Genomic DNA, 26,619 nt, shown 5'->3' with positions numbered 1-26,619 from the left:
TATTGGTCTTATGATGTATTCTAATTTGTTGAGATAGTGAATTGGTGGGTTTTTGTTAAATGTGAGCCAAAATCATCACAATTAAAAGAACCAAAGACTTAAACTACTTCAGTCTGTGTGCATTGAATTTATTTAATACACGAGTTTCACAATTTGAGTTGAATTACTGAAATAAATGAACTTTTCCACGACATTCTAATTTATTGAGATGCACCTGTATATTTGAAAATATATGCTTCAGCTGTGGTCTACCGATATGGGGTTTTAATTGGCTAATGCCATTGCTAATGGGCATATCTAGAGAACTGGGTGGTCGATGGCCAGTAAGGTCAATTTCTAATATTATTTGATATATGTATATATACACCGATCAGCCACAACATTAAAATTACCTGCCTAATATTGTGTAGGTCCCTCTCGTGCCGCCAAAACAGCGCCAACCCGCATCTCAGAATAGCATTCTGAGATTATATTCTTCTCACCACAATTGTACAGAGTGGTTATCTGAGTTACTGTAGACTTTGTCAGTTCAAACTAGTCTGGCCATTCTCTGTTGACCTCTCTCATCAAGGCATTTCTCTCCACAGAACTGCCGCTTACTGGATGTTTTTTGTTTTTGGCACCGTTCTGAGTAAATTCTAGAGACTGTTGTGCATGAAAATCCAGGAGATCAGCAGTAACAGAAATACTCAAACCAGCTTGTCTGGCACCAACAATCATCCATGCGATTATCTAATCAGCCAATTGTGTGGCAACAGTGCAGTGCATAAAATCATGCAGATATGGGTCAGGAGCTTCAGTTAATGTTCACATCAACCATCAGAATGTGGAAAAAATTTTATCTCAGTGATTTGGGCCGTGGCATGATTGTTGGTGCCAGATGGGCTGGTTTGAGTATTTCTGTAACTGCTGATCTCCTGCGATTTTCACGCACAACAGTCTCTAGAATTTACTCCGAATAGTGCCAAAAACAAAAAATATCCAGCGGACGGAAATGCCTTGTTGATGAGAGAGGTCAACAGAGAATGGCCAGACTGGTTCGAACTGACAAAGTCTCTGGTAACTCAGATAACTGCTCTGTACAATTGTGTTGTTTTGGCGGCACGAGGGGGACCTTAACAATATTAGGTAGGTGGTTTAATGTTGTGGCTGATCGGTGTGTGTGTATGTGTATATATATATATATTTCAATTAGCACTTTATTAGGAAGACCTGTACACCTACTTATTCATGCGATTAAATCAGCCAAACGTTTGGCAGCAGTGCAATGCATCCCCAATCAATCACCAGAATGGGGAAACAATTTGATCTTAGTGATTTTGACCGTGGCATGATTGTTGGTGCCTGACGGGCTGGTTTGAGTATTTCTGTAACTGCTTATCTCCTGGGATTTTCACGCACAACTCTAGAGTTTACTCAGAATGCTGCCAAAAACAAAAAGCATCCAGTGAGCAGCAGTTCTTCGGATGGAAACATCTTGTTGATGAGAGAGGTCAATGGAGAATGGCCAGATTGGTTCGAGCTGACAGAAAGGCTACGGTAACTCAGATAACCACTCTGTACAATTGTAGTGAGCAGAATAGCATCTCAGAATGCACAAAACGTCGAACCTTGGGGCGGGTGGGCTACAACAGCAGAAGACCACGTCGGGAACTTTATTAAGACTATAGTGTTCCTAATAAAGTGCTCAGTGACTGTTTATATACTGTATATATACAGAATTATGTCATTTATATTTGGTAACTACTATGTACTAACATTAAAAAACACACAATGCAATGTACTTATTGTGTAACTAAATGTTGTTCTGCAAAATTCTCACAAGATTCACATTTGCTGCTACTGAGGTTGAGGTATGGTTAGGTTTAGGATAAGGGTCGGGGTAGGGTTAGGTTTAGGGGAAGGTTAACAGTTTAACTACAGATGTAATTAAATGCAGGTACTATAAATATAACTACACTGCAAAAACACATATGTACATAATAAGGACATTGTATCAGATGCTTAATTTCATAGTAGTTAAAGACACCCAATATAAAGTGGGTCCAAACCTTGTACTTGAGACAACAATATGACAACTAGCCTGGTCTCCCCTATGTAATACAATTTAATGATGGCAAATTATACATACATAAAATTGCTCAAATAAAAAAAATAAATTTAAAACCGTTTTAAATATTATTTAAATTAACCATTAATTATAGTTAAGCGGATGCCAAAAATAACAAAATGGCCAAATTATTTGTCGATTATATTTTCCAGAATGTATTTCCTGAAATTACCTGAGATATATAAAATTAAGAATTAAATTCATTGACACATTTCAATTAAATATTTATTACCAATGATTGTAATGCCCTACTATCCATGGCTGCTTTTATTAAGGGATACAAACAATGACAGCAGTTTGCATTTTATTTTCATATTTCAGTGGGCTGTTGAGAACTGTGTAGCTGCCCTCTTTTAATATGCTGACACTTGGCAATATAAGCAGCGTTCAGCAGTGACCTCGCATCTCAGAGGGAAATGCATGGGCTGGCAAGGAAACATCGTTATCTCTGTAGCCACCGCTTGACAACAGTCCCTAATGCCTTACACAGAGCTCAAAGTCACCCTTGTCGCAGTGTGTTTTTCTCTGATGAACGAGTGTAAGTGAGTGAGTCATCACAGGCGGATGCTGGAGGCTTATTTGCTATTTTTCATCAATTTTATATTTCCTATGTGACAAGAACTCTTAACCTAGTAAAGAAAACTTATGTACTCACTGCTAGTCAAACTTTCTGGATGGCTTGTTCTGTTCCTTCATCATGTTCTAGTTTTAGAAGCAGTGTTGCCAGATCTAGCTTACAAAAAAAATAAGGCCAAAAATAAGCTACATGCGTCATGAAAAAAGTCTTGGAGTCTGTCATCATACTTTGCATAAAAAGTATACCTTGAATGCATTATAAGTCACTTTGGATATATTGTCTGTTAAATTAAAATGTTATGTATTAATGAGAGGACATGGCAACACTTTAGAAGAGAGCCAAGGAAGAGTGTCACATCTGTGAGCTATGAAGATGACATCACTTCCCAAGGCCTTTACAGATGATAGTGTTGGAAGTGGCTTTATTTGCATATGCCTCCAGCTTGTGTTGCAATTTGGGTTTTCGTGCAATCTTGTGTGTTTTATAAGTTTTTGATGGGTGAACAGGGTCCTTTTATGATAGTACTACTCTATTCTAAACACAAACACACAGTTGGCTTGTGCAGTGTGAGCAGGCCACAGATTGCTGTTATAATAGGACGATCTCTCATCATCTACATCAGGACCTGCACTTGAACTGACCTTCTGTGTATGTGTGAGAGGATGGGGGCAGATAATTTTAAAACTGAAATAGTTTGGTAAAGTTTGCCAAGACAAACTTTGATGTTGGCTTGACAAAGAAAGAAAAGAAAGAAAGAAAGAAAAAAAGATAAAAAGACAAAAGTAAAGGTACTATCACATTAACCTCTGCGCAGCGAAATTCCGTGAGCAAAGAAGGCATGGGGAACACCCACACAGAGGTCACTGGCAAACCAAGCAACTTCCTATTGGTCAACGCAGCGAATTCGCCTGTCAAAGTTCACCAAACTTGAACTCCACATGAAATCTGCGAGGAGAAATTCTTTGCCACCGGAAGTCCATTGTGCAAAATTCAAGATTTTCGCCATTCTAAGGTAAATGTGATCGCGCCTCGAGGGAGAGAGAGCTACTGTACAAAGCAGATTCAAAACTTTGTGTGGGTTTGTTTACATTTGAATTTTTTGACAGTTGAAGTTTGAATAGGCTCATTTGAATATTCCGTCAATGGAAGTCTTTGTGTTTTATTTTACTAATTTTGGATCATCTATGGGAAAACCATAATTCCGGTCAGGTATACTGTAACAGACATAGCACAGTAAGTCAGAACAGTCTGAAGGTATGTGCCGAGTTTGGTGGATGTAGCTTGAAAGCTCTAGGATGAGTTACAGTCAGAAATTTTGGTCTTAGGGTTTAGGGTTCCCTATCGAATCAGTTCACTCTGCATTGCCGTAAGCACAATGGGGAAGTGTCCTTACATGACCTCGTTGAAACCCTTATACAATTACGCCAATCCTCTGACTGACAATGGTGTCTGAGCCCCGCCCCTTTAGGTGTGCATTAGGCCTAAATAAGCGGGCGCTCAGTCAACATTTCTTCAGAAGTTTCTTCCTTCAAGACTGCAAACTTCGTCTTCATCTTGGAACACTTTCTCTTTACCATCGATATACACTTACAGTGGACAGAACTTCTCAGCGAGACGTGGACAGGACGACTCGTTGCCTGTGCTCAGCACCTGCACAGAGAGGCTTTCCGCTCCCCTGTGCGTTTCGATGAAGTGTTCTCCACATCGTCGTTGAAGACACTCTTGGTGAACAGGTTCTTCGCTTCAGACGCTTGTCGTTTATCAATCATGTACCGCCGCCTGATAAGCACAAGAGCTGTGTTTGCGGTCTGGGCCACACTCAAGCACGAGCAGCTCTCATAGAAACAATCTGCCTTCACTGCGTGGGCACGAATCTCCGGACATTGTGCTCTAGGATTGACCTTGTTCTGAGGGAAGGTCCAGCCTCTCGTGCCCTCCCACCCGCCTCTTCTATGTTAAGTCCTGAGGGACCACATGAGGAGTCACGCGGGGCAGTGAGGTTGAGCTTGAAGTCTTAGAGGAGGATCTCATGCCAGCGCAAGCCCTGCGAGCCTCCCAAACTTCCGATCTAACATCCTTGCTTGTGCAATATGCACGTGATGAGCTTCAGCCCTCTATTGGAGTGCACGGCCTCATTACGTTTAGCGGCTCTGACAATGAGGATGATGCTGTGTCATTCGCAGTTTTGGGTGAATGGTCACGGAAGATGTTGCCACCTCTTTCCCCAGTGAGGGTGAAGAGCGTGCACACGCCACGGAAAAGGAGCTACTTCACATCCTCGCGAGGGTGGTTGAAGAGCTCGATCTTGAGTGATCCCCTCAAGAAGAGCCCGAAAAGTCTTGCCTGAATGAATGGTTTTTGCAAACCGGCCATCATCAACAGACCGTGGTCCAGAGGAGCACACTATTCTTCCCTGAGGTCCATGCGGATCTCATAAAAACCTGGTGTGCAAATGCGCAGACATAAAACTCCAGCCAGGTAACAGAAACATTACTGACATGCCCAGCCCTGTGAAGAGGAGCCCAGAGCTCGCTGTTATTCACAGCCCAGAGCCGAAGAAGGCTCGATTAGAGGCATACCGTGTTTCTCTCCTCTACTCCATTACTGTTCATCGGGAACGGGACATTGATCAAAATGTTGCTTCAGTGTGTTTTATTCAAACAGAGATTGTTTTCGCAAAAGAGAAAAAAGCAGCCATTGTACAAACAAGGGCCGTTACACATTCTCAGAAAAAGTGCCATTTTCTCTTCACGTATCATGCACCCCGCACGTTATGCTCAACCGCTTCCCTATGGTGAGCACCGCTTTATCGCCTATAGCAAGTGAATCAATAAACCCCTTGTCCCACTGTGCAGACGCGTGGCAAGCCCACACGGGCGTGTCAGACTGGGTGCTAAAAACGATTGAGCACAGTTATACGATTCAGTTTGTACACTGGCCACTCCGCTTCACCGCCGTTCTGCAATCTGTGGTCTGACCACAGGATGCGCCGGTATTGAGCACAGAGATTCACAGTCTCCTAGCAAAAAACGGGATCTTATCGTACATCCATCCTCAGGACTGGTTTGCATCAATAGATCTGAAGGACGCGTATTTTCATGTACCAATTGCACCTTGTCACAAGCGGTTTTTGAGATTTGTGTTCGAGGGAACTGAATATCAATTCAAAGTCCTTCCTTTCGCTCTGTCTCTGGCTCAGTGCGGTGCTCACCCCATTGAAAATGAACGGTGTGCATGTTTTGAATTACCTCGACTTACCTCAGTTATTACTAGCCCAATCAGATTCACTACTGAATGAACACAGAGACTTGCTGCTTTGCCATCAGAAAAACCTGGGTCTGAATGTCAGCTGGGCGGAAAGCACACTTTCCCCCAGCCAGCAAATCTCCTTTTTAGGGGTTCATCTCGACTCCGTGAGCATGCGTGCACACCTCACAAGTGCATTCAGACCAGTCTCAGTTCAAACTGGGGAATACATTGCCACTGAAGTCATTTCAGAGATTGCTGGGTTTTATTGCGGCAGCATCTGCCGTCATACCGTTAGGTCTGTTACACATGAGACCTCTCCAATACTGGCTCAAATGGCACGTTCCACACCGCGCCTGGTATCTCGGGCGCATGCGCATTGCGGTGTCTCGCTGCTGTCTGGCTGCTCTAGCACCTTGGACAGCGCTGGCCTTCTACCAACAGGGTGTTATGCTGGGTCAAATTTCCAGAGTAACAGTGGTGACCACAGATGCTTCCAACACAGGTTGGGACGCGGTGTGTGATGGACGCCCGACTTTCGTCACCTGGACAGGTGCGAAATGGGCGTGGCACATCAATCGCCTATAACTTCTGGCTGTCTTTCTAGCTTTGAGAACTTTTCATTTCAGCATTGTGAATCACCACATGCTGATTCAGAAAACACAACAGTAGTGGCATACATAAATCGCCATGGCGGACTCCGATCGCCACAATTAATGAGCATGACACAAAGCCTCCTCCAATGGAGCGGGCGTCATCTCCTCTAATTGCGTGCAACACATGTCCCAAGCCGTCTTAAATTCGGATCTTTTATCACGCCAGGGAGAATAACCAGGGGAATGGAGACTTCAACCTCATACAGTGATGAGGATTTGGGAAATATTCGGCAAAGTGAAAATCGACCTATTTGTCTCTGTGGAGAACTGCCACTGTCCCCTTTGGTACACTATACGCTGGCTCGCAAATGGCCGGCGAAACGCAAGTATGTGTTTCCACTGTGCGCCTCCTTCATTCTGTCATCAGCAAAGTCCAAGAGAACATGGAATCAGTTCTGTTAATTGTGCTGAAATGGCCCAATCAGTCCTGGTTTCCGGAGATGATAGAAATACTAGACGGCCTCCATGGGAAATACCACTGAGGAGAGACCTTCTCTCTCAAGCACAATGCACGATTTTGCATCCCCAGCCAGATCTGTGGAACCTAAACGTGTGGCCTCTGAACAAAGCACGTCGGACAGGCCAGAATTGGCTCAGTCTTTGAAGAACACTGGAAGCTGGCTTGTCATTTAAACTACATTAAATCTATAAAAGGCTACGTGCCTAATGTTTTATCAATGCCTTTCAGGGCTCAGGTGGTTCGTTTGCAAGCCTTCTTTTTTCCACCATTTCATTCAGATGAAGAGCAATCTATGCATATGTTATGCCTGCTGAGGGCATTGCATACATGTGTTGAGTGCACCCATTAGCTTAGGCTGTCGGATCAGCTCTTTATTTGTTATGGAGTATGTACAAAAGGAATGTCCTTCTCCAAACAAAGGCTCTCTCACTGGATTGTTGAGGCGATCGCCCTCGATTACGAATCACAGACGCAAATAGTCCTACTGGTGTCAAAGTTAATTTAACTTGAGGCATGGCCTCTTCAAAGGCGTGCACAAATGGTGTGCCTTACAGGACATATGTTTGGCAGCAGGACGGTCCTCGCAAAACACGTTCACTAAATTTTATAACCTGGACATGGCGTTCATTCAAGCAGGTGAGCCCAAGCCCTTATTATGGGTGGGCTACCAACTATAATCAACATACATACATACCTGCATACAGACAGTTGTAAATTTCCCATAAAGTCACAAGTACATTCATTGTAATAAAACTTCCTTCCCGACTTGGCTCGTGAAGGGGTTAATTCATATTATATGAATGTATAGTTCATATATCCATCCTAAGTGCTCCCCTCCTGGCTCACCATGAGGGTTATTCACTTGCGGTATACTCATGTTGGTCGCCGTCCTGCAGGACTGCGTCGTCATGCTCTTTCAGTCAGTACTCCCGTAAGAAATAAAACCTACTTTTCCAACTATGTTGTGAGAGGGTTAATAAACCATACTGTGTATGTCTATATGGTTCATATAAATTCCAGACTTCAATTTCCATTTGGCATCCGCCATGTGGGACTATTCATATACACTTTAATATGACTTATAAATCATCGGCCTGTGGCCTGTGACTCCTTATAATATCTCTGTTTTGTGTTATATCTCTGGGAGTGTAATGTCACGTAGTGCGGCGTGATAGGATACCATTCTCCATTGTGCTTACGGCAATTTCGAGTGAACTGAATCAATAGGGAACGTCTCCGGTTACACATGTAACCTATGTTCCCTGAGATGAAGGGAACAAGACATTGCTGAATGAGACAAGTTGACCACACTACTACTTCAGAGTTTCTGATTAACACTTTTTATTGATTCACAAAATTGACAAAGAAAAGCAAAACATATATTCACAGAATCAACATTTAACTCCCACTATTACCCCTCCCCCTCCCAATCTCCAACCCCACCCTGACCCTCAATAAACATCCCTGTGGTCACACATGAGTATACACACACAAAAAAAGAAATAACTTTATATTTAAAACTATACTACACATTTAAAACTATACTTCCCTCTCCATTGCCCCTCCCTAAGAGCCCTCCAAGAAAGCCAAACAGCCACCCCACCTCCCATCAAATAAATCTAAGTTTCCCAGCCTTCTACATGACATTTCCTCGAATCCCGCCACTCTCCCCATCTCCGTGCACCACTCTCGAAATGAGGTCGCTCCAGCTGACCCCCATCCCCTTAGAACAATCTGTCTGACAATCATAACACCAGCTAGGACACAATTTTTTATGTGTTTATCCCCTATATTAATGACCGCCCCATCGCCCAAAATACAGAGTCCAGGGCAAAACGAAATCCGAGTGCCCAGTACGCCAAACACAAAACTCTGAACCCTCAACCAAAACTCCTGGATCCCAGCACACCACCAAAAAATGTGGGCCGTGTCCCCATCCTCTGATCGGCATCGGCAGCAGGTGGGTGTGTCTCCCAGACCAAGCCTATACAATCTAGAGGGGGTCCAACAGAATCGATGCAAAATCCCAAACTGCACAAGACGCACCCATGCATCTCCAGATGCAGACCTGACACCTCCCAGAATCCCAGCCCACACTCCCTCCTCCAACACCAAATCCAAATTCCTCTCCCACAATATCCTGAGAGAAGCCGAAGCTCCGCCCCCCAGACTCCAAACCAGCAGGGAGCAACAAACTGATTCCCCATGACCCCCTCCAAAAGCAGCAATCACCACTCCCAGAACACCCACCACTCCAGGGGGGTGCATGCCACTCCCAAAAACAGCACAGAGCAGGTGGCGCAGCTGTAAACACTCAAAGAACTGGATCCGGGAATCCCAAAATGCTGAACCACACTCTCAAAAGACCCCAACACTCCACTCCCACACAGGTCACCAAGTGCACAAACCTCCTTCCCAATCCACTCTGTCCAGAAGAAAGGGGACCCACCAATACATACACTACTGTTCAAAAGTTTGGGGTCACTTGCCTGAAATGTTTCTCATGATCTTAAAAACCTTTTGATCTGAAGGCGTATGCTTAAATGTTTGAAATTTGTTTTGTAGACAAAAATATAATTGTGCCAACATATTAATTTATTTAATTACAAAACTAAAATTTTATTAAAAATGTTTTTTTTTTTTTTAAATGGATGACTTGGACCAAATAATTAAGAAAAGCACTTAACAAAAGTGCCCAGCATATAGATGGAACTCCTTCAGTACTGTTTAAAAAGCATCCCAGGGTGATACCTCAAAAAGTTGGTTGAGAAAATGCCAAGAGTACATTTCTGCAAAATCTAGGCAAAGTGTGGCCACTTTGAAGATGCTGAAAAATAATATAGTTTTGATTTATTTGTGATTTTTTTTTTTTAGTCACAACATAATTCCCATATTTCCATTTATATTATTCCATAGTTGTGATGACTTTTCTATTATTCTAAAATGTGAACAAAATAAAGAATGAGTAAGTGACCCTAAACTTTAGAACGGTAGTGTAGTCCTGGGCTCAGCCACATGCCCGAGGCCACACTTAAATAAATGTCCGAATTAAACACTCTGGACACTCCCGTCCACACTGAGCACAAATGCGAGACAACGGGGTGTAACCCAACCTCTCCGATCAGCTTGACAGAAAGGCCCTGCAATGGTGAAAAAATGGAGAGCCAATGCCTCGGACCCAGACCAACTAACTCTGCATCCTGAGAATTCAGAAAAGGAATCAACAATTCTGTGGAGGCAAGACATAGATCCATTGGGGTCGGAGACAAATAATAAAATATCATCTGCTTAAAGCAAACGCTTATGTGTCACACCTCCCGCCACCACCCCTGGAAAATCATCCTCCCTTCTCATCGTGGCTGCTAATTGTTCCAGAGCAAGACAGAACAACAATGGGGAAAGAGGGCAACCCTGCCGGGTGCCCCCACCCAGAGCAAAACCATCCGAAATTAATCCATCCGTCCACACCGCCGCCACCGGGCATCCATAAAGTAACTTAATCCATCCAATAAAAGCATTCCCGAACATGTACACCTCCAAAATCCCAAAAAGACAATCCCATTCCACCATATCAATGCCTGAACAGCCAAAACTCCACCCTCTGCAACAAAATTATTATCGGGTCAATTCTCTGAGACCACCAGATGACACTCGGCACCCCAACTCTACCCCGGCACCTCCAACATTCCTCTCCAACTCCACAAGCTCCCATGTCCTGGATCTCCTGGTGAACAAGGCACACTGCACAATCTGGCCCCCAAGAACCACCCCAAATGCCTCCCAAGCCACGCCCACAGAGGATACTGAGGACCAGTCGGTCTCTATATAGACACCAACCCCAATCCCCAGCACCTGCCGGACTTCAGGACTCCGCAAAAGGGACACATAAAAACACCAACCACATGATCTCTTTCTCTCAGAGTGTAGGATACAAGGGACCTAGATGGCAAAAAAATCCACTCTAGAGCAAATCCAATGGACTGATGGGGAAAAAAAATGCACAGTCCCCACCAGATGGGTTCAAAAGTCTCCAAACATCTGCAAGACCAAGACCTCCACACATCTTGCAAAGTGCCAGTGCCACTCCAGGGGGCCCGCACACCCCCGCTTCACAGCGATCAAGGACCAAGTCCATCAAAAGATCAGTCTCCTCCCAATACTACATAATGAGGGGTGCCAGCAGCCTGCAACATCCCCTCAAGATCCACAAAAAAGCCCTGATCATCAACGCCAGGTGTGTAAACACTAGCCAAAACAAGACCCTGCCCCTGAACCCCAGCCAAAACAACAATGACTCTTCCCAATCCATCTCCACTCTTGTTTGAGACACCCGAGCAGCAGATGACCACCCATCAGTGCAATGACCCCGCCCCCCCCACTCCGCTCCCACTTGAGCCAGCACTACAAAAGAAATGCCCACCCTATATCCACCCAAACCTCTCCAGAGAAAGGTGCGCCTCCTGAAGAAACACCACACCATATCTCCCATGCTCAAGAAGAGAAACAATGCTCCCTCCTTCCATGAGGTGCCCCAACCCATCCATACCCCACATGGAGAGAGACAATCCACCCACACCAACATTTGACACTTTGACATACAAGAAAAACATTTTCACGTCAAAAACAAGACTACAAAGACCACATTCTAACATTGGGGTCACCACCAAAACCCGAACATCCCCCAGAACAAAACAAACAGAAAAAGAAAAATGTGCGCACCAACCATGCGCACGACAGCGCCAACCAGCATCCACCCCTCCAAACCCAAACAGTCCATGCACGCCCATGAGTACCCCCGCGACAACTCCGCCGCCGGACCGCTCAAGTCCAGTGTCTACACACAAATCCTGTGAGACAGAACCATGAGGCAGAAGACAATCTATAAAACAAACTTCAGCCAATAGGCGGAACAAACCCAAAGAGCACGCAGATCCATCCACAAAACTATCCTGAAGGTGTGCCACTCTGCAAAATAAACTCCAGCTGCCAGGCGGAACCAGCACCACAAAAATGCCCAGTCTCCTCAAACAGTTAAGTGAATGATCAGTGAGCCGGTCCACTCAGCCGCAACGTGAGCACCACAAAATGACTCACTCACTCCACCGACCCCATGAAGGACATCGCCCGCTTTGGACATGTTAAAGTTCCACGGCCCTTCCCAGCATCCACTCACAACCCGGCCGGGAACACCAGTGCAAAAGCGACCGTCCGCTGATGCAAAAGCTTCCTGCACTCCCTGAATCGACTACTCCTCTCTCCCGTCGAACCCGCAAAGTCTGGGAACAAGAAAATGCTGCGATCCCTCCAGGAAAGCCCTCCCCCACTCCCCACCTCGCGCAACACGAGATCTCCACTGGACAACCCCAGAAATCTGGCCAGAATCAATCAGGGCCCGTCTCCCTCTGTGATCCCCGCACTGGAACCCTGTGAGCTCGCCTGACCCCCAGCCCATGGCCCGCCACGTCAAGCAGACCCGGAAGGAGCCCATCCAGGAATCCCACCACATCCCGACCCTCTTCGGCCCCAGGAATTCCAACAATACGGATGCCACTCTGCCGGCAACAGCTCTCCACGTCCTCCAACCTCTCCCAGACACACCCCAAATCCACCCTGACCACCAGTGAACCAACAGACAACTCCCTCTCTGATGATGCCAGACAATCGATCCGCCTCTTGACATCCCCCACTCCTGCAACCATCCCAGAGAACATCGCCTCTACGGCAGCGATTGATCGATGCACCACAGCCAGATTCCCCAAGTCAGCAACGACCCTCACCAGCACTACCGACATGCCCAGCAACCCCCGCCGCATTTCCCGCACCCTTCTGACCAAATTGACCACCCGACTTGCGGCCCTTTCGGGGGCATCAGCCCGCGCACGCAAGTGTCTTCCAATGTCTCCAGAGCCTGAGGACCACTAACTCCTTGACACATCGTCCTCCCAGAACAGCCACGAAACAGAGCGCATCGAATCTCACCGGTCCATATCACCAAAAGTGCTAAAACCAGCAAAGTGCGCAGAGCCCGCCACTCACACACCCATCCCCCACTACTTCAGAGTTTCATAATAGAGTGACTCACTCTTGTCCCTCAATCAGAAAATTCTGAAAAAATGGTGACTGAGCGCCCGCTTATATAGGCCTATTGCGTGCCTAAAGGGGCGGGTTTCAGACACCATTGCCAATCAGAGGATTGGCGTGATTGTATAAGGGTTTCAACAAGGTCATGCATGGACACTTCCCCATTGTGCTTACGCCAATGTCTCGTTCCCTTCATCTCAGGGAACCGAGGTTACATGTGTAACTGGAGATGTTTTTTAAGAGACCTTATTTTGGCTTTGTCAAGCGTAGATAATGAAATGATAGCCTTAGTGTATAAACATTGTCCTCACAAAAAAACAAACACACTCCAAAAAACCACAGTATAAGTAATCGATATGACTTCTGAAGGCATACAATCACTTTGTTTGATGAACAGAACATAATGTAAGCTGTTATTAACACAGATAAAATATTAATAAAGCACTTGAATCAAATATGGCTGCTACGTCGATAATAACATCAATTGGTTCTAAGGACAAAAACCCAAAAAAACTTGGCCAAATGCCATGACATAATATTGCATGTTTGGTCCATTTCAAGCTTGAAAGACTGGTGTCACTATTCACTAATATTATTGCGAAAAACCCATGTGAAAGGTTTTTAAAAATGTATCTGATAAGGAAGTTATATGAGTCTAGAGCGACATTACGGTGAGTAAATAATGACAGATTTGATATTTTTGGGTTAACTATTCCTTTAACGTGGCATTTTACCTCTGTTCCAAAACTTAGTGAGCTGCCTTGCTATTTGCTACATAGGTAAGCTACCTTCTAAAGGGGTGTTCACACCGCAAATCGCAGTGACAAGGCCACCCAAAATCATTAATTTTCAGTCACATCTACATAGGCAGCAACACTGCAAGCAAATTGTGCTCCAAATGTGAATCTGACGGGACAATTAATTCCAATAGAGTTTGATGTTAGCATGTTGCTAAGCTAACAACATGACACTGTAATAGCCAAAAAAATATACAAATGTTGGGTAAAACAACCTTAATTTCATTGAACTATTTTACTCAATACTTTTCTGTATTGAATGCAATATAAATTATTATATAAACATGGATTAATTGTCAGGACACTCAAACAAAGAGAGCAATGTTTTGATAGTGTCACAGAGTCACAGTGTTTACACTTTTCAAGGAAATCGAATGGCTTACTCATAGTGTCTATATGTATATTAAGCTGGTAAAGAACAAAATATTTTAGTAATAAAAAAATGACAATTTTTAATCTATTTTATGTACATTCAGCTCTCTATGCTGAGCAAATGGTAGATCTGAGAAAAAAGACAGTGCACTTGAAGACTTTTAGAGGAATGGTTGATATTTTGTTTTAATATGGACTGTGTGTATTTAGTACTCATGGTTTCATTGCTTCTACCTCAGGTGATGTCATCGTCTACATCAATGACATCTGTGTCTTGGGCACCACCCATGCCGATGTGGTGAAGCTTTTCCAGTCCGTCCCCATCGGTCAGAGTGTCACCCTGGTGCTCTGCCGAGGCTACCCCCTCCCCTACGACCCTGAAGACCCCTCTGCTAGTTCCTCCATGCCTCCTTTGGGCCTAGTGGATCACCCATTAATGCTCAATGGACGGAACAACTACGAAAATTACATGGAGTACATGTCTTTGACCGGCCGCTTAGTTCCTGAGCATGGTGAGGGCCTCACACCACATCCCCATCCTGGAGACACTCATCTCGACGGCTCGCAGCCTACATCCCTTACCACACCAGGACCCCCACCCGACGACAGCGTCTCTATGGCTTCATCTTCAGGAGCGACGGCTGGAGCCCAAGTGGCCCCTGAACTTCTGAGTCTCACTATAACCAAAGGCGCAGAGGGGTTCGGGTTCACCATAGCGGACAGTCCTACAGGGCAGCGGGTCAAACAGGTACGCCGATATCTACTTTCTGCTTTCAACCACATCCTACACTCTTAAAAATAAAAGTTTCAAGGAGAATCAAAAAGCCTCTTGCCCACTGGAGAACCTTTTTAAGTTACACAAATAACTTTTTATTTAAAAAAATCTAATGCCAATAATCTCAAAATGGCGAAATATCGGCCGAAATATTGGTTTATGACTAATAATAACCATTAACCAATTGTGATCAGGTTCTGGAGCCACAGGGTTGTCCGGGGTTATGTGAAGGAGATCTGATGGTGGAGATTAATCAGAAAGGTCTTCAGGGACTCAACCACACACAGGTGGTGCAGCTGCTCAAAGACTGTCCTGTGGGAACAGAGGCTACGCTTGTCATTCAGAGAGGAGGAACAGCAGGTGCGTACTTTTATACCTCTCACCTTTAAAAGGCAGTTGGTCAAAAAAATATTATGCTGAAGCTTAGGAGATCTTCACCTTGTTCCACATTGAAGTTGGAAGTGAAACTTAAAGGGATGGTTCACCTAAAAATGAAATTGTCGTCATTTACTCACCCTCATATCATTCCAATGCTGTGTGACTTGTTTTACAGAAAATAAGCTCTTTTGCATACAACAAAAGCATATAGTGACCAGAGGCTTCTAAGCTCCAAAAAGGACAAAAAGCACCATAAAAGTACTATGTCATGAACGTAGTCCATATAACTTGTACGCTGTATTCCAATTCCCTTGAAGCCATATGGTTGCTTTGTGTGATGAACAGAGCAAAATTTAAGTTGTTATTCACTGAAAATCTTCCCTACCACTATAGCTCTTCAGTCTTATTCTCGATTGTGCCTATTCAGACTTGACATGTTTGATATCAGCAATGCCAAATGCCATTGGTTACTATGTGTCTCGAAACCAATGTTTTAATAAACAGAATTGTGAATGATTTTCAGTGAAAACATTATTTCAGTCAGGATTGTTAGGATAAAATATTGTTCAATAGTTGCATTTGAATAGGTAAATATTCCTTAGTTTGGGCAGGTATGCTGATGGCATTTTGAAAGTTAAGTAAAAGATGACAGAATTTTCATTTTTGTGTGAACTATTCCTTTAAAATTTGGGTTAGGGAATCAAAAAAATTTCTTTGAGCACTTATAAACTCATTGGAAGTAAATTTGCTCTTAGCTTCTCTTGTTCTCATGCTTACCATGGATGGGCTACCTCCCCAGTTGGGCTAGAAACTACCCAATACAATTCCAATTTGTCAGATTCCAATGTTTTTCCAGAATAACTGGAGCGATGATGCTTTTTAGGCTATTTTAGTAAAGCCTTCACAAGACTGCTTACTGTATCATCTCTTGGCTAGAGCTGATGACATTTATTAGCAAATTCAGACCGGAGCCAAACTAATCTGCTAATTCCATGCGAGCCCACTTATCAGAGTGCTTACTTTCATTAAAATGTCCGTGCAGAGCGTAATATTTTATCACCCTTCATAATTAGGATATTCTTAGAATGAAATTAATGAGGCAATTAAACAGAAACTATCTTAAAAAATGCTGCAGTCATTTCATGTGTATAGAAAGGCTGATATGTGTTCTTAAGAAAGATGTCCATTGCTATGAAAGCGCTATCAATCAAGCAATTAAGCCCTCACTGGTAATTATGCCATGTGTTCTCACTTCCTCTGTTTTTCATAAACAGACTATATCGAAGGCTTTGACCCTATAGGACTCTATTTTAAAAAAGTATATTATTTTTTTATAATTTTTTTGTAATTTTATACTTTTTTTAGAGTATACATTTTATAATGTTTTTGAATATATAATTAGATTAACAAATGATATATATATATTTATATATATATATATATACAGTATGTAAAATATAATATATACATTGATGAGCCAAAACTTTATGAACACTCACAGTTGAAGCGAATAACGATGATCATCTCCTAACAAGGCCACATGTCAAGGTCTGGGTAGATTAGATGGTAAGTGAACAATCAGTACAATCAATGTGTTGAATGCAGGAGAAATGGGCAGAAGTAAAGACCTGAGCGACTTTGAAAAAGCCCAAATTTGTATGGCCAGACGACTGGGTCATAGCATTTCTGAAACAGTAAGGCTTGTAGGGTGCTCCTGGTCAGCAGTGGTGAGTATCTACCAACAATGGTCCGAGGAGGGACAAACCACAAACCGGCGACAGGGTGTTGGGCACCCAAGGCTCATCGATGCGTGTGGGTAACGAAGGCTAGCCCTTCTGGTCTAAACCGACAGAAGGTTTACTGTGGCATAGAACATTTTAATGATGGTTATGGGAGGGATGTGTCACAACACACAGTGCATCGCACCCTGCTGTGTATGTGGCTGCGTAGCAACAGACAGGTCAGAGTGCCCATGATGACACCCGGTACATCGTCGATAGCACTTACAATGGGCACGCGAGTATCGGAACTGGACCTTTGAGCAGTGGAAGGATGTCGCCTGGTCCGATGAGTCCCGTTTTCTTTTAGATCATATGGACGGCTGTGTACGTGTGTGGCGTTTACCTGGGGAAGTGATGGCACCAGGATGCACTGTGTGAAGACGACAAGCCAGTGGAGGGAATGTGATGCTCTGGGCAATGTTCTGCTGGGAAACCCTGGGTCCGGCCATTCATGTGGACGTCAATTTGACACGTGCCACCTACCTAAACATCGTTGTAGACCAGGTACACCCCTTCATGGCAATGGTATTCCCTGATGGCAGTGGCCTCTTTCAGAAGGATAATGTGCCCTGCCACACTTCACACATTGTTCAGGAATGGTTTGAGGAACATGATGAAGAGTTCAAGGTGTTGCCCTGGTCTCCAAATTCCCCAGATCTCTATCCTATTGAGCATCTGTGGGACATGCTAGACCAACAAGTCCGATCCACGGCTGCTCCACCTCGCAACTTACAGGACTTGAAGGATCTGCTGCTAATATCTTGGTGCCAGATACCACAGGACATCTTCAGGGGTCTTGTGGAGTCCATACCTCAGTGGGTCGGTGCTGTTTTGGTGGCACGTGGAGGACCAATAGCATATTAGGCATGTGGTCATAATGTTTTGGCTCATCAGTGTATATAATCTAATATAAATATATAATATTAATATTAATTTATAGATAAAAATAAGCACATATTATTACATATTTAAGTATGTAAATATATATATATATATATATATATATACACACACACACACACACACACACACACACACATACCAATTTGATTTTGCATGTCACTGAGAATGTCAGAACGCCTAAAGTATTGTAATGAATATTGTACAGTCTGACATACAGTAAAAGATGTTTTTTGTCACACAGTCACTTTAAGCACTAAGTTAATACGTTCTCATATTGTACATTTTGCTTTCTCTTTCATGACTATATCGAAGGCTATGGCCTTAAAGGACCTCTTTGAAAACACTCTTGTAACAGAGTGAGAGACAGTCCTGGGTGACTCACAGACTAAGTGTGAGACCATTCACTTCCCGAGCCGGCATTCTGCCAAGTATCCAGCCAGTGCCGGCCATGTTCACAGCTCCTTCCCCCTAGTTCTCTAATTAAAGCACAGCTCCCACACTGAAGTAGTGGAGATAAAAAGGCTGACGAATCAGAATGCAGACTGGCTCAAGAGGGGCGGGGTTTTCATGGAACAAGCCAATAAGAGTTTAATACAACACTGCAGGTTGTGCCAAGGGAGGAATATGAAATAGACACTGATTGAAGAGCTGTAATTTATTCTTAGTGATGTGAAGAGTTTATATTATCATAATTTACATTAATTTACATACATCTAGCTATTTAAAGCACCAGGATGAATGGCCAAATAAATGTCAAGACAAGCATAATTTCGCACACCAGGACAAAGACAAATATCAAGATATTTTTACTAGGGATGGGAAACAACAACCGTTTCTTATAGAGCTGTTCAGGTTGAAGTCTTAAAACCAAGAAAAGGATTAGAATTTTGGAGCCATAGGTTCCCTCTGGAATTTTAAATGGGTTTTTAAAATAGCAAATTTTCAGTTTATGAGTAAAATAAGGGCTGTGGTTAATACTTGAAGAGACTTTCTTGTTTTGTTCTATTACACACAGTCATACCTCAAAATAATTTTTTAATGGTTGTGTGGTTTAAAGGGATAGTTGACCCAAAAATTTAAATGTTCTCATCATTTACTCACCCTCAAGCCATCGCAGATGTATGTGACTTTCTTTCTACTGTTGAAGACTAAAAAAGAGTTTTAGAAGAATATTTCAGCTCTGTAGGTCCATACAATGTAAGTGAATGGTGACCAAAACTTTGAAGCTCCAAAAAGCACATAAAGGCAGCACAAAAGCAATCCATAAGACTCCAGTGGTTAATGGTGCTGTAAGCGATTTCAGCCGTTCTACTTCCATGAGACTGAGCAGTTGGATTAGCCACACCCTCTCTTTTAAAAACCCTGAACTCCAAAGATAACAAAATTAGCTTTATTGAGAGCAGAAATAGTTTTTAAAAACAACAGCTGCAAAATAGCGCCCTCAACTGACAACTGTTATGACTATGAAAACGCGCAAAAGGATTGACAGGCAGAAAGTGCCATTGTCTGCGGACACATTTTTGTTTGCTATTTTGTGTTTAGAGCTGACACAGAGACAGGTCAGATATCGTACATCACTTATTTTATTAATATCTTTCAGGGAGTAGGAAAATGTTTTGCATACCTTTCCATTAAAAAATTGCTTACAGCACCTTTAAACCTATATCTTCAGAAGTGATATGATAGGTGTGGGTTAGAAATGGATCAATATTTAATTAACATTTTCGCACCTGAGTTTCTCCTGTACTGACAGATCTCCTAGCGTGAGTTCTTTAATGCGCATTTTAATTAAAATAAATCTTACCTCTCACTTCACAGCAAATGCACTGGAGGACAGATTATATCACAGCGGTGCACTGAAGTTCAGATTATATATTATCAAACATATAATGTCGTTTTTAGATGTTTATAATGATTGATTATGATAGATAAGATGCGATCATGAATGCACTTTTCGGCTATGCATGCAGCCATATTTTTGTTGCAATGCAAGATGGGATTCTGAGTTTGTATCATCATAGAAGCATACAAAAGGAGGAGCATAGAAGGTTCCAAAAACCTAGCCCTTCCACTCTCCCAGCACCGGAAGTGGTTGTGACGGACGGAATGGGAGAAGGCTCGAGTGGAATAACTAGTTTGTTTGTATATTCTCTGACGTCAGAAAACATGGCCGCAGCGCTGCATCTAAACAGTGCACGCCAATGGTAATGGCTTTATACTTTTATTTAGTTAGATTGTTTTAAAGTTTGTAACTTTTAAAAATAAAGATATTGTGATGTTGAAAAAACTATTTGAGCAGCTGGTTCATTATGACAACCGCCTCAGTCATTATGGCAGCCGATTTTGCTGGTAAACAGCAGCATCAATGCAGATCACACCGATTTGATTGTATGTGTCTGAGCCCAGCCTAGTGTAACCGGTTTGATCGTACGTGCAAAAGGGTTAAGTCCTTTTCTACTGTAAATCAAACACTTTCACTTTCACATTCAGCCACCTATTGGTTGAGGCTGGTCAAAGGTGGAGATTTATAATAAAAAAGGACTTAAATATTGATCTGTTTCTCACCCAAACCTATCATATCGCTTCTGAAAACATGGATTTAACCACTGGAGTCTTATGAATTACTTTTATGCTTCCTTTATGTCCTAAAAATATTTGTTTGTGTTCTGCTGAAGAAAGAAAGTAATACATATCTGGTATGGCGTGAGGGTGAGTAAATGATGAGAGAATTTTTCATTTTTGGGCATACTAGCCCTTTAAAAATGTATGCGAGTTCATATGCTTGACAAATGATTTTGTAATTACATGGACAGCTGTTGGAGTCTTTACGTTGTAACTTTACGTTAGCAACTTGTGTTTGTATGACAACATGTAGTTAAATATTTACATTACAGCAGAGTTTTGTTGTGTTGAGAGGTATTTTAGAAAAAAAAAATATATATATATATATATAAATTATAGATTTTTTTGTACATTTGTAAAATATATATACACTGGCGGCCAATGTAATGTACAGATTTTGCTGTTTTGGAAGGACAATACTGGTGTGAAAAACAGCACTATCACTATTTGAAAAAAAGTTATTTTTGATCAAATCTAGACAGACCTCATTTCCAGCAGCCATCACTCCAACACCTCATCCTTGAGTAATCATGCTAAATTGATCATTTGGTACTAGAAAATCACTTGCTATTATATCAAACACAGTTGAAAGCTATTTGGTTCATTAAATTAATCTTAACATTGTCTTTGTGTTTGTTTTTGAGTTGCCACAGTATGCAATAGACTGGCATGTCTTAAGGTCAATATTAGGTCAAAAATGGAAAAAAAGAAACAGCTTTCTCTAGAAACTCATCAGTCAATCATTGTTTTGAGGAATGAAGGCTATACAGTGCTTGAAATTGCCAAAATACTGAAGATTTCATACAAAGGTGTACACTACAGTCTTCAAAGACAAAGGACAACTGGCTCTAACAAGGACAGAAAGAGATGTGGAAGGTTAGATGTACAACTAAACAAGAGGATAAGTACATCAGAGTCTCTAGTTTGAGAAAGAGACGCCTCACATGTCCTCAGCTGACAGCTTCATTGAATTCTACCTGCTCAACACCAGTTTCATGTACAACAGTAAAGAGAAGATTCAGGGGTGCAGACCTTATGAATATGAAGAATTGCAAAGAAAAACCACTTTTGAAACAGAAAAACAAAAAGAAAAGGTTAGAGTGGGCAAAGAAACACAGACATTGGACAACAGATAATTGAGTTTTTGTGAGATCAGCTAGACTGTAAGGTGTGTGTGAAGTGCCCGACAAGACAGCCACATCTATGGCAAGTGCTACAGGAAGTGTGGGGTGAAATGTCACCTGAGTATCTGGACAAACTGACAGCTAGAATGCCAAGGATCTGCAAAGCTGTCATTGCTGCACGTGGAAGATTTATTGATGAGAAGTAATTTAAGAAGTTCTGAACATTGTTTTCAAATTGTAATAGTAATTTTTCACATTATTAATGTCCTGGCTACACATTGTGATCAGTTGAATGCCACTGTGGTGAATTAAAGTAACAATTTCTTTCCATAAGAGTAAAATCTGTACATTATTCCAAACTGAGGTGATATCTATAGTCCTCTGACTCCCCAAACTGTCAGAAATATCATCAGGGCCTTGGCATTTTAGGAGTGCCGACAGCTCCCTTACATCCTCTTGCCCCTATTCCATCTGGGTCTGGTAGTACTCGAGCTGACAGTCAACCCGAATCCTTCCTGATTCAGTCTCTCTCACCTTTCATACTTCATGATGATAGACCAGTCTTACTCATGACATGAATGAAACCCAAGGACACATAAAACAAACAGTAATTTCACTGTGTGACTTATGCCATTGACAGAACCTGCCATTCAACTTCTGAAAATTACTTTTTGAAGGTTATTTCAATATTCAAAAACTGCTAAATCAGATTAAAGCAATGAAGAAATAAGATACTGTCCTATATAAATTAATATGTAACTGTAACTATTTGGCTATGTATGAAATAGCATACTAACATACTACTCTACTACTACTACTATTAAAGAGATAGTTCACCCAAAATTAAAAATTCTATAATTTTTTCATCCTCATTTCATCTTAAACCTGTATGTCTTTCTTTCTTCCATGGAACACAAAAGGAGACATTAGGCAGTATGTTGTTATTGTGCACAGTATTCTGCACTTCTACCGATATTTATACAGATAACAAAAGAAGTCACAGATAAACTGTATAAGATTAGGGAAATATGCATGTGAGCTGCTCCAAAGTTCTTCATTCTTTGTCATCCATATGGTGTTGGGGGAGGAAGCTGCCCTATGGAGTGGCACAACTATGCCCATTTGCCAGAGGCTTTATGTTTAGCCCTTCACTGCCAAGTTCTGTCCTGGTTGTATAGCATCTGATGTAATCCTGTTAGTTTAAGTAGGCATATAATTGTCTTGCCCCTGCATTCCCCTCCAAACACACATAAACATACTTAAAAGGATAGTTTACCCAAAAGTGAAAATTCTGTCATCATTCACAAACCGAGCTTCTCACGTAGTGCTCATGAACTTGCAATGAATGTCAATATTTTAATGGAAAAATTATTACAATTTTGAGTTGTTTCTCACTGAAAACCTATCATATGTCTTCAGAAGACTTGGAATATGAATGGATTACTTTATGATACTCTTGGGTCCTGTATTAAACTTTAAAGTGAATCACTGTCAGCTGCCGTTATATTGAAAGATGGCCCACGATATTGATTAAACATCTCCTTTTGTATTCTGCATAAGAGAGAAAGGCATACACAATTTTGTGGTAAGGTATTCCATTAAATCACCGATATATGAGTTACAAAATCGACCGTCAACAAATTAGTTACCTAGTATTTGCGGGCTGTTTTTCCTTGGAAAAACAAGGCCTAGCGATATTAATCTCTCTCTCTTTCTCTCTCTCTATTACTCTCTCAGGCCTCTTCATGCCGTGGGATCCCACAAAACAGGTAAACCAATTAAAAATATTTAATTTCTCAAATTTGTGTTTGTTTTTTCCTGTCCATGAACTGGCTATAATATTAAACTGTTGTAAGATCAGAATTTAGTAATGTACAGGTAGTACATATGCACAGTGTGTACTGTTGCCTTTAAAAATTATTTTTCAGGAGTCTTGTCTCAGGAGTCTACTGTCTCCAAGATTGTGTTGCAGTTGTCAGAAAGTCACACAGACAAAAAACATAATTGTTATTCTGGTCAGGCATGTCAGCATAGGACAGTAATTCCCAAACTTTTTACAGTGGTGTACCCCTCCAAACATTCAACATCCATTCGCGCACCCCCTCTCTAACGCATAGATAATATTCACACAAGTTATTTTTAAAATATGAATATTTAATACAGTTATCTTTGTAAAACAACTCCCTTATATTAAACGTTACGTATATTTGTACATGTTTTGTACATTATATTAATCATACACATATTGAATAAATGGCTTACTGATTAAGATGGGTATGCTAGATATGATATAACTGTATAACTTGAAAACTACCCCTCATCGCGTCACGGTACGCAAGAATAGCGTTCAGTTCTGTGCCTGGAATTGCCCATCATTGCAGGTACAGCATTGCCGGCCAACTTTGAGCATTGCGGGTAAGTATCTGTGCAAATGCGTGGTCAGCTCAAGGTGCTTTTTTATATCACGTTTGACACTGTTAGCAAGGTTGAGCTCATCTGCTGAAAAAACATCATGCAACAATGTAAAAACAGGTCTCTAACATGCGAGCAAATGTAAGTGAAAATTACTGCGTGTGAATGTGGAAAATTATTTGGTGGCACTGAATGTCTGATACCTGTCATCAAAGCTTTTGAACTTATACCATCAGACTCAAAACTCCCTATGCATCTAACCTTAAATACAAATTGCATTTAAAATTTTTTTTAAAAAAACCCAGTTCGGGAAACACTGGCATAGGATATTGTCCAATTTGCACATTTGAATGGGTAAATATTCCTCTTGAAAGTTGTTATTCTGCATCAGCATCGCTGGAGAAATTATCAGATCATATTTTTATGTAACATAAGAGGATTTGACCACCTGCATACCTCTGGGTACCAACTGCCCTTTAACTGTGATCTTGGATCAGCTTATGATGGTGAAAATCCCTCAGCAGCACAGAGAGACAGCAGCATCGATCTCTAAACCGTATTAAAGTGATAGTTCACCCAAAAATTTAAATTCTATCATCATTTACTCACCCTTATGTTGTTCCAGAGCTATATGACTTTTTTTTTCTCCCATGGAACACAAAAGGAGATGTTAGGCAGAATGTTAGCCTCAGTCACCATTCACTTTTATTATGTTTCACTTTTAATTTTTTGTATTTCACAGAAAGAATGTATGTCATATGGGTTTGGAACAACGTAAGGCTGAGTAAATAAAGACAGAATTCCCATTTTGTTTGAACTATCCCTTTAAAGAGAAACTGCATCCTACACAGCAGGCACAAGTTCTTAGTCTCAGCACGTGTTTGCCGCTGCACTGGATAACACTGTGATGATGACATGGAAACATCCCGGGTGACAGATGCATTAACGCAGTCGCCATGGGTAGCGTGCTTAATCAGTATGCTTCTTGTGCTTCTGCATTAGCAAACAAAGAGCTTTTACTGACAGCAAAGTGTGCCTCTTTTTGTGTGTGTGCAAAGGCGTGTGTTTATCATGAAGAGAAATTAATCCAAGCAAAGATTATGCAGGTGATACTCAATTGATATTCCTCCTCCTCTGGCCCCGAGACCCCCAGGCTCAATCATGCTGTCACAGGATTTTATTGCTCTAGATTGCCGATTTAAAAACAAAACTCCTTGTATCAGACAAGTGGTAATTTACAATTCACACCTTTAAATCTTAAAGGGATAGTTCAGGCAGAAATGAAAATTCTGTCATCATTTACAAACAAATTTTTATGGGTATTTCTTTCCCCCTTGGGGCATATTTTTCAAATATATAAGAAAATGTTTTATTTCATTTTTATGCAGATGACCTAAGTTTGAATCCTTGATATTTTTATACATTTTAGCACACATGAAATAAAACAGTTTGACAGTGGAATACCACAACTGACCAATCATATTCAAGTATTCTAGAGGGCTAGGTAATAAAAAGAGTTATTTAGCAGAATGTCCAGGCTGCTCTCTTCCATACAATGAGAGCAGATGGTGACCGTGTTTGTCAAGCTCCAAAAATGACAAAAAATAAACTAAAAGGACCAAAAGTACTCCATACAAGTTGTTTGCAATGTTCCAGGAAATTTAAAACCCTACACTTTCTGTTAAATAACATACTTTGTGTTCCATAAAAAAAGCAAGTGATATGAGAGTGCGCAGACAATGACAAAATGGGTGAACTGTCCTAAAACGATAAACAATTAATACACAGTGTGTCGTTTCTTCACTTGCCTTCAAGCTCGGATGGGCCCACGAGAAAAAACAAATTGTCAAAATATTAATAACTACAGTCTTGACCAACACAAAATAGGTACCGTTTGAAATCTTAGAAGCTCTACTTCACAATGCATGTAGGCATTATGACCAAAACTGAACAAGTGCTTTGAAATTTGCAGACAAATCAGAAGTGTTCCATTTTGATAATTTATGTATAAAACAATTGCTCTGTACAAATTATTGTAATCAGTAAAAACATCAATCTCATCACATAGTCATGTGTCATATGTTGTTGGAAAGCTCTCAAAGAGTAGAATACAACCAGCCTATTTGTTTTACTCACAGACAAAAATATAGCGAGTAAAAGCTAAGTATATGTCTTTGACAATTATGTTGGTGTTGCTTATATGCGGCATTTTCGCTTTATACCTTCACAAAAAATAAACAGAACATAAATTACAACATATCATTACTAAGAAGAGGCAATTATCATTCAAACAAGCCCTCACACAAGGTAATCAGATACATAGAT

At 41.6% G+C, this 26,619-nt stretch overlaps 1 protein-coding gene across 1 annotated transcript in view; it reads left to right on the top strand.

Annotated features, from left to right (window-relative positions):
- Positions 1-26,619, top strand: part of LOC127436016 (membrane-associated guanylate kinase, WW and PDZ domain-containing protein 2-like) — a 136,956-nt gene that overhangs the window by 87,453 nt on the left and 22,884 nt on the right. Inside the window, exons 10-12 of the mRNA XM_051689899.1 lie at positions 14,539-15,047; positions 15,269-15,434; positions 23,620-23,651. Coding sequence (XP_051545859.1) covers positions 14,539-15,047; positions 15,269-15,434; positions 23,620-23,651 — 707 coding nt within the window. The remainder of the gene's footprint in view (positions 1-14,538; positions 15,048-15,268; positions 15,435-23,619; positions 23,652-26,619) is intronic.

The sequence above is a fragment of the Myxocyprinus asiaticus genome, chromosome 46 (assembly GCF_019703515.2).
Source record: "Myxocyprinus asiaticus isolate MX2 ecotype Aquarium Trade chromosome 46, UBuf_Myxa_2, whole genome shotgun sequence".
Lineage (NCBI taxonomy): Eukaryota > Metazoa > Chordata > Actinopteri > Cypriniformes > Catostomidae > Myxocyprinus > Myxocyprinus asiaticus.
This window is presented reverse-complemented; position numbering and strand designations above follow the sequence as displayed.